Below are 10,157 nucleotides of genomic sequence, written 5' to 3'. Positions count from 1 at the left end.
GGGGCCTTAGTCTCGAGTTTTTCGTGTTACAACTCCCAACGTGTTGAAGGTGTCACGTGGTACCATCTCACACACTGACGTCAAATTGGTAGTCTCGAGTTCTAACTCACGTGCTTTCCCATCTCACCATGCGAGTTGCTACTCACGTTGAGTCGAGCATGTGAGATCGCTACACGAAAGTGAAAATGGCTGACGGATACGCAATTCTTATCGCTATCGAAGAGTTAGAAAGAGCCGAAAGACGTTGTTTGAGAAGGCAACGAATTTTTCGACCACAGTAGATGACATTTCTTTTCGCGTCAAGTCAATACTAATAAAAAAATTTTAATTCATAATTGATAAAATTATACAGCAAATTTTTCCAAAAATAAAAAGAAGTATCTAATTAATCGAAAAAGAGTATTAATTAAAATGATAGTAAATTATATGTATAAATTATTAAAAGCGTAGACACTATATTAAGATTATTAATCAGAAGTGTTAAGTTATAATTAATAAATAATCTTAATAGACAAAACAATTTAAGAAATAGATCGAGGAAGAAAACTGTATGAAGAAAGGATTAAATTAAAATACTTTTTCCATTACACAACGGATTTTTTAGATTCAACACACGCAATATATTTTTCAACTAATTCTCTCAATAAAGCGAATTGTCTTTCTTGTAAATTTGTTGTCAAATTTTCCACTGTTCATTTTCTTATTATTTTTTACATAACTAATATTTATTTTTGTTCTTCGCTTATTTTTTAAAATAAAACATTAGAGATTTTTATTTTGTTTCTGCGTACTATATTGCTATAAGACAACTTTTAACTGTAGCACACTAGCACGTGTAAACTAATTCACGTTGATTTGTTTACAACTTGTTACACTCAAGTTGATTGGTCGAATCAGTATAGTCGCAAACCCAGATGCATTGTAAATAATCCCATCATGCTTCACTACAAACGGGACCAAGTAAGTATGACGTATTTCCGCTCGCCTTTCAAGTTCGCTCGAAAGGTCTAACTCGAGACTACCGATTATGTGAGTCAGTAACACGAGTGAGTTCGATGACGTCAGTTCGAGTACAACACGAAAAACTCGAGACTAAGGGCCCGGGTCGGCGATTTTAAAAAGGTGGCAACACTAACACGGAATTTTTCATTACTTATTCTGGCCGCGTTTCTTTATGCAGCGCTCGAGAAGCGCTTTACAGCGAACCCTCTGAAACCCGTTTCTAAATGCAGCGCTGCAATGTAGCGAACCGTTTCTAAACGTTTGCTGCAAGAGGTCGCTGCAGCGAAGATAAAGCAGCTTTTACGTCCGCTACACGCAGTGGTGATATTCAGCGGGTTCGCACAGGTTCGGCCGAACCCGTTGTTAACATTTTCAAAGTTTTCCGAACCTTGTTAAACACATGTAACATTTCTCAATGGTTTTGATTCTTTTAAAAATATTAAAATATACGTATTATTCTCTGTAACACTACTAAACTAGAGCCTTCCGATGCACCATTTGAGCGAAAAAAAATTGTTAAGGAAAAATTTTCTGTTAGCGAACCCTTTGTTAAATGTTTCGAATGTCATCACTGGCTACACGTGTAAAGCAAAATGGACGCTTGTGTGTATAATACGATATTATGCTGTAAAAATAAAAAAGTCGAAGTGACTGTTGATAAAAATATTATGGAAAGATTAAGAAGGATTAAATTTTATGAAATGACTCTGAAAGTTATCTAAAGAATAAGAAAATACTATATTTTAAATATAATTATATATCTTTTATCTCTTTACTTTGTTCACATTTATGGAAAGATAAATGCTCGATTCTTTATATCTCTTTATTTAAATATTGTAGTTCTTTAACTAAAGCACTATTTTCGGCTGTAACTGGAATTAAAGGATAGATTATGAACGTCCATGTTTCGCTCGAGCGGAAAGCGTTTCTAAACTATGATGCAGCGACGTGTAGCGATAGCTGCTCGTGACGTCATTTACGCTGCACTCTCGCTGCATAAAGAAACGCAGCCTCTATGAAGAAACTGAATTTTAGTCTTTTAAATTGAGATACCTAAATAAGAGGGGGCGAAATTTCCCCCGCCCCGGGCGGCTGACACCCAGGCTACGCCACTGATAATATATTAATATTGTGCCCAACAAGCTAGAATATAGACTATCCTAGCTCGTCTGTTATGACATTTTGTTTAAAACTATTTTTATATTATTAATAATTATAAAAAGACAAAAGCTTAATTTGGAAAGTAGAGAACGAGTTTATAAAAAATTGTAAATGCAAATAACGAGTAAAATTTTCATTCAGTCTGATCCCATTCGAGATGGGATACATGACTTTCCTTCACTTATAATCTCCAAAATTTAATAGCATAAATGGTCCACATATAGAAATAACCCAATTAAGTTTCAAAATGTTTGGTTTATCCAGTCCTGAGATATAATCAAAATAGATGCCGACACATACGCACAGACATTTGGCAGCCGGACGGATGGCCCAACGGCTAAGATGGCAGGTTACAACTTTTGACCCGCGATCGAATCGGGATGAATTTTTCGGGGAGATGGTCCAGATAGTCTATCATCACACGGCTGTCTCATTGTGGGTCTAGCCGAAACCACAATGGGCTTAGCAAAAAGAGCCCTCTGAGTGCCAACAGAGTGGAAAGTAGCAAAAAAGCATACACACACGATTTTGTAAAAATTTTTATTTTACATTTTTCGGCTTCCGGAGTGTCAAAACGTCGCGTAATGAAAAAACCAGGTTTATCAAAATTTGACCGATTACTATATTTTTCCTATGTTATATTCTATTGATATAATAGCCGGGAAGTGGGCCGGATGGCCGAGCGGTGAAGGTGGCAGCCTACCGCTCTGGGGGACTCGGGATCGAAAAAACCGCAGGAATTTTTTTGGGGGAGGTCCGTCCGGATATGTCGGGCCCCATCCCTCACTTCCTCACCACCCGGTGGGCCTGGTCGAATCCATAATGGTTTTGCTTGCTAAAAAGTGACCTTCTTAGTGCCCACAGGGCAGAAAGAGTTTTAAAAAAATGCACGGGAAGTAATTTTATTTTGATAAGAAAATTTTAAAAATTATTTTCTAAATAAAACTGTTTGCATTATATTAAGTATTACTTTCTACAACCAGAAACTTTTAAATAACGTAATATTTGTTAGATTTTAATCTTTGATGATTTTACCTTTTTAAATTATTTATTTTGTAAACAGATCTGGCAACACTGATCTTATATTGCCGGCTCGTCCAGGATACAGCGTCGTTCCTGTTCGTGTATAATTTACAAAGAGAAGTTTTCAGTATTTCTCCTCAGTGACGCGAAAAGTAGTCTCGCCGAGAGGATTTTTATACAAAAAGCTGTTCAAAATGGTAAGTAATCAATTAAACTTGTAATATATAAGAATAATAGTACTTATAATGAATTATATGAATATCAAACAATGAATGAAACGTACATATTCCGTTGCACGTGCACCACGTGGTCTCATATAAGCTGCATGATGGACTCCATTAATAAAACTCGCGGCATATTTCACGAGTCAATATGGACAATTTCGATATCGCTAAAATTTTCATGATCATTTATTTATTTTACGTTTACTTTAGTTAAAGAAATCGATAATTTGTTCTAGTTCAGTTTTGGTTGTTTTAATGGACTGTTATTATAGATCTCGAATATCTGTATTGGAATAATTATATCTGAAAATTTCCTTCTTTTGTTGATAAGAATTTCTAATTTTCGATTTTCAAACAACAGTTTCAAATTAATCCAAACTGTAATCACACAGATATTAATAAAATGTAGTGTGTGTGTCATAGTTTAGGTTTTTGTAACTGCTTTTTATCACTAAGTTTTGTCTTTTCCCAGATTCATTTTATTGTCTTATCTTTGTTTTGTCTAATTCTCTAATTCTGGACTTTGTACTAATTTATGCTATTTGTTGGCAATGATAAAGTGTAGTTAGCTGTGCAGGCATGAGAATAGTAGCAAGTGAGAAGCTTGTATCACTGGCTGCATTCAGCAGACTCAACAATTCTTGAGCTGTTGAATGTGGAAATCCAGCAATAGTACTCCTTTTGCCTGTTTGATAGACCCTGCAAGATGATCTCCAAATCAGAAATGAAGCTTCTTGCACTAGTCTTGGGAGGAGGTGGTGGTGCAAATGCTGGTCCATATTTTGAGACTTCCTTCACAAAGGTTGGCAGTTGTAATTTTTTGTTGTATCTCGATTAAACAAAAGAATACGCATGCACAATTTTTTGGATTTTGAATTTTGTAATAGCTCTTTGAATCTTATATTCCAAAAGCTTATTGATGTTCCACCTAATAGAGTTTGAGTGCAAGTTACTCATGCGCTGCCCTGGTGGCAAATATTTACATACTCGTGTTTCTTTATGCAGCGCACGAGAAGCGCTTTACAGCGAACACACTGAAACTGGTTTCTGATTGGCCAATACTGCTCGTGACGTCAATTCGCTACACTCTTGCTGCATAAAGAAACGCGGGGATAACACATAACACATAGGATACAATGCATATGCATTGTATCCTATGTGTTATGTAAATATTTCCTATCCTATGTGTTATGTAAATATTTCCTATCCTATGTGTAATGTCCTATTATCCTGTGTGTCTTGTCTCAGATACAATGCAGACATTTTGAAAATTGTACCTAGTGCAGTAAATCGCTTATTGTTTTTTAATTTGTATCTGAGTTATAATATTAAGAATGAGAAAATCAAATGTAAATTGTTCTGTGTTTGTAAATTATCTATTAATTAAGGTTACATTACATAAATCATTTAAAGAAAATTATCCTGAAACAAGAGTAATCATTGACTGTACAGAAATTAAAATGGAAAAGCCATCATCAGTTCAATATCAAATTCAGTTTTATTCCTACTATAAATCTGCTTATAATATAAAATATTTCATTGGAATTGCCCCATCAGGACTTCAATGCAGCTTCCAATTATAAATGAGTGAATTTTTTTTATTGTGAAAACACTAAAACTATTTACTTAAATACTATTTACGATCACAGGTAAATAATAACAAAAAGTAGAACATTTGCATCTTCTCTAATAGTGAACAAATGAATGTCTCATCATTTTCCACTTTAAGAATTACAATTTGTTTATCACTATAGATAAATAAATAAGAAAATTGAATATTTGTTACATATAAAGCTAATTGGATTTTGTGTATAATACATGCTATTCTCTTTTAAATAAAGTTTAGAATTTTTAAACTTTAAATATTTTACAAATACTTTATTTGTCTTGAAATTGACAACTTTTTTTTATCTTTAGATGTGTAAGGGCATTTAATTTAGAGTAAACTTATTTTATCTCCATTTTTACTTATACCATCAGGGCTTGCACAAATCCGGGGAGCTTCATTACAAATGATAACTCCTGCATCAATTATTCTAATATTTTTTTAAGCGAAAATGAAGTTTTTGCAATTTTTTTCCAATTTAATTCCATAATCAGTTGCAATTGTTTCCTTGAATGTATTATTTAAAAATCTAAACACCAATTTTTCAAAATTGCTTTTTCTTGTTTTTATAGAATGAGCCATAGAGCTGCTTAATCTGTATTGTTTGTAAATAAACCAGTCTGGACATCTGCTTTGTTTTCTTGCGAGATAGGTTATTTGAGTAAGTTTTGAAAGTGTGATAATCACATTATCATTATAAAATTTTAACAATTTTTCTGAAGTGATAAAACTAAAAAAACTTAATCCATTTAAAAATGTTATGTTTGTAGGTAGTTTTTCAACAATTTTATAACAATTATTCATATGTTTACTTTCAAATAATGGTGTAATTAAAGATTTAAAATATAATTCCTCACATTGTTCATGAACTGTGTTGGTTAAATCAGATAGCAGCACTTGACATTGTGCATTTTCATCGAATTCAGCTCTCAACATTGAATAAAGAGCATAATTAATGTGTTTTACTCTTTTGATATAATAAAAATGTTGGTGTGTTTGATAATAACAATGCTGATATTTTTATCCTTTCTGGAATTACGCAATTACTAAGGTGATATCCATCTGATGTGTATATCTTATGTTGTAGAATTCCCCATTGTTGTTTTCCACTGGTAACACTTTTGTTTTTATAATTATTTAATGCAAAAATGTTGTTGCTACATGTTTACACTGACCATGGATATCTCCCTTGCACTTACATGTTTCTGTAACTATTTTTCTATCTGCTGATAACTGAAAATTAATTTGTATTAAAAATAATATGCAAAACATGTATGAAATATTTTTATTAAAGAAAAATTCAACAGTATATAGCTTAATAAAAGTAGCAATATACAATTTTATTGTCATGCAAATCATCCTGTTTGTTTATTGCAGAGAGGTTATGTTGACATCTAAAATTATTTAAAACTACAAATTAGCAATTTAAATGTAAAAAATGCCTTAATACAAATATAATGATTTCTCATTCATTTTCATTTGGAGTAGGCAAGTAGCTGTAACTGTACTTCCTCCATTGTTTTTAATTTCTTTAATTGCAGCTACATGCTTAGCCTTTGCAAGTAAATTCCTTTCTTCCATCTCAAAGGTGTAAAAAATTTGTCAGTATGAACTGGTTGAAAACCATGTGTTAAAATTATATCAGGCATTATTGACTAAAAGATGAAAATTACACTCCAGTTAATGAAAGTTTTATTTTTTAATTGTACATTTTATTAAAACATTTAAAATTTGGTAAGTTGAAATTGAAAAGTTTTACTTGATTTTCTGTACCAAGAAACCTTTTTTTTTTCTTTCTTTGGTAAGGGTTCATATAAAGAAGAAACCCTTCGGATTTTTCTCCTATGTATTATGTAAATATTTTCCACTAGGGTGGCGCGTGAGTAATTTGCACTCGGACTCTATAAATGTTGGAAAACCTGATGAAGTACTTGGAAGGAGTTAGAAAATGTTTGTTGTTTATTTGTATTTTTTACACTGGTTATTGGTTCTGTGTATGTTATTAATATTTAAAATAACGGGCTCATTAGATTGTTACTTCTGATTGGATAATATTGGGTTGTTCAGCAAGTAAGTTCATTTTTTTCCGTGGGAAAAAAAACAATATTTTTATAATAAATAAATATTTTATTGAATTATATATCGATCATTTTGGTCAAATATAGTAGCATGATTTCACATTCATAAAAGTTTTGATCATTGCTTACAAAAAACTGATCCAAGTGATTTTTGACATTGTCATTTCAAGTAAATGTCTTACAGTTAAAAAAAAATTTGTATAGACTGGAACAAGTAATAATCTGAGTGTGCTGATCTAGCAAATATGGTTGGTATGATAGCATGTCCCATCTAAGTTATAACAGTTTCTGATGAGTTACCAAACTTGTGTGAAATTTGACATCATCGTGGTAAAACACTACACCTGTTTTGTTGCTCAATTCTGGGTGCCTTTTCTGTTTGATGATATTATTCAATTTGTTTACTTGATGACAGTACCATTTTGAATCAATTGTTGAATTTTCTGGTAAAAGCTCCAAAAAGAAATTTCCTTAAAATCCCATCAAAGAGAGCATCTCTCTTTAAGAACATGTGGAACCCATATATTGAGCTTTGAAACGAAATTCAATTTGTTTCAAGTAATCATAAACAGTTCAATTTGACAAATTTAATCTCTTAGTGATTTCATGTGTTGTTATTTGGCAGTTTGCTTCAATCAGTACCTTTATTTTGTTTTCATTGGCTTCAACTGGTCATCCAGAATGTGGGGCATCTTCAATATTGAAATTGCCAGAACGAAATTTTGTAATCAGTTTTGGCACTGTCTTTCTCTCAACACATCGTTTCCATACATATACCACAATTCTTTTCTTGCTTGAACAGCATTTTGATTTTTTGGTAATAAAAAAGCAAAATATGCTGAAAATGCTGCTTTTGATCTTCCATACTTGATATGCAAAAAATAAACAATTGCTCAAAATCAAACAAAATTTTTTTACAAATAAGCCTTAAAATGCTAGCTGTCAAAATATATAATGATAATATGGTTTAGAATAAAAATGGCAGGAAAAATACGACTAGTGGTAAAAAAACGAACTTACTTTCCAAACACCCTAATAGAATGCCACATGGCCACTGTGGAAAGATTTTTTTTTAAATTTGTTACAGAAGTGACATGATACAGCTATCTTGTTTTAAAATTTAAATTTAATGAAGTTTAAAATATTCCATTTACCAAAATATTTAAAAATCGACTTAAGAGAAATTCCCTCATAGTGCATGAACGTTGTGTGATCACTGCAACATGATGATCACCTATTCGAAATCGATGAATTGTTTATTTTGTAGCTAATATTTCTGCAAAATAAGTAGCCTATACTTTCTGTCAGAACATAAAATGAATATAACTAAAATTTCATCTTGACTGGACAAAAATTGTAGGAGCTATAAGGAAGTCATACATAGATGATGGCTTTTATATTAGTAATAAGCATGAAACAAACTAATTTTAAAATATTACTGTTTTGTTATATAAGTTTTGAAGAAGGCCAATGGAAGTAGGTCAAAAATGTTTTTGGTTGATTAAATATATTGCCAGAATTACACAAGTTGTACTGCTTTCGTTTGGCTACTTCTCCAGTTTTGTCAAATTATTATTTTTTGAATGAGGACTTTATGGTTTCAAAATTTAGCAACTCAAATCCAAAGAGTAACTACTGGTAAATCAAAATTAGAAAATTTTGTGATGTTATCCTCCTTACAACTAACAAGTAAATTAATTTGATGCTAATCCACAAAGAAAGATGAAAGATGTCTTGAATCTTATGGTTTGTAGACAGTGTAATTTTTGATACTACTGTTTATCCTTTTTCAAAATGCAAAAAGTTAAAGATAAATCTTTAACTTTTTGACTTATTATTAAAGAAAGGCCTTTCTCAGTCTACAAAAGGAAAATGATAGTAACTAAAGAAGGAGTATAAAAATTTTAAAAATTACATTTTTTAAACAACTTACTAGTAAAAAAGTTTCAGTTCCACAAACTACCTTCTTTTAAAAAATAAAAAAATAGTAAATAATATATACTTAATAACATCTGAATACGAAAAAGAAAAAAATTCTATTTTTATTTGTCCAATGTATATGAAGTTTAATATTTTTGATATGGAAATACAAAAACAGGGATGAAGCCAGAAATTTTTGAATGTGGATCATCTGCATGGCTGATGGAATGATGTAAACTTTGCATGGGTAGGTAGGCTACTATGAAAATGCAATAGCCCATGATCACTAGCTACACAATTGTGCAAGGAGCTGCCATACTAATATAGCAACTCCTTGCATGTCATTTGTAACTTAAATGCAAAAAAGTGAAAATTTACACATGACAATGCTCAATAAAAAAGAAAAGGTTGAACAAGAGCAAATATTGAATGATATCCTGCTTTACCTTGCGACTTGAAATTCTAGGCTGTTCATGTAGCCTAGAATTTGAGACTATTCTTTGGTTTCATCCAGTGGTCAACTGCTTGTGACATTCTTTTTTTACACTGTTACTTTTAAACTTATTTGGATGTAGCAGTGGTGACTTCAAGAGAGTAAGGTATGGAAAAGTTTAGTGTGGAAAATGTCACTCCTTGCTACCCCATGTGGCTACATACTTGCAAAAAAAAAAAACATTTGGCTCATACCACAGACATCGTGGATAAAGAAACTGAAATAGGCTATATAAAAGAAACAATGATTCTGAATGATTGATGAATGAATTATCTGAGTAATTCTTAATGAGATTGGTGTCAATAAAGTATGAAATGGGTTGATGAACAAATTTGATACATATTGTACTGTACCTGTGTATATAATTATTTAACAGGTAATAAATACAGTTATACATTATAATTTCCACTAACCCTCATATATGAAGGTTGATGGAAAAAATTTTTCTTAAAAGGGTCAATACAGGAGGTCCTCTACTTATGAACAATTTGACCATATATCTAAACTAGTGATGTAACGAATATTCGGTTACTATTCGGTATTTGGCCTATTTTTCACTATTCGGCCGAATACCAAATATTTAATCACTATTCGGCCGAATACCGAATACCTAAAAACAGGAGTAAGAAATAACATACTAACGGTTTCAT

At 31.8% G+C, this 10,157-nt stretch overlaps 1 protein-coding gene across 1 annotated transcript in view; it reads left to right on the top strand.

The window, feature by feature from the left end:
* Nucleotides 1-3,237: 3,237 nt before the first annotated feature.
* LOC111625735 (NHP2-like protein 1) overlaps nucleotides 3,238-10,157 on the top strand; it is a 35,294-nt gene continuing 28,374 nt past the window's right edge. The window contains exon 1 of the mRNA XM_023368953.1: nucleotides 3,238-3,383. Coding sequence (XP_023224721.1) covers nucleotides 3,381-3,383 — 3 coding nt within the window. The 5' untranslated portion in view covers nucleotides 3,238-3,380. The remainder of the gene's footprint in view (nucleotides 3,384-10,157) is intronic.

The sequence above is a fragment of the Centruroides sculpturatus genome, unplaced genomic scaffold, assembly GCF_000671375.1.
Source record: "Centruroides sculpturatus isolate CEXI.00-Female unplaced genomic scaffold, Cexi_2.0 scaffold502, whole genome shotgun sequence".
In the NCBI taxonomy this organism is placed as follows: Eukaryota; Metazoa; Arthropoda; class Arachnida; order Scorpiones; family Buthidae; genus Centruroides; species Centruroides sculpturatus.
Note: the sequence above shows the minus strand (reverse complement) of the source record. Positions and strands in the feature narration are given on the sequence as shown.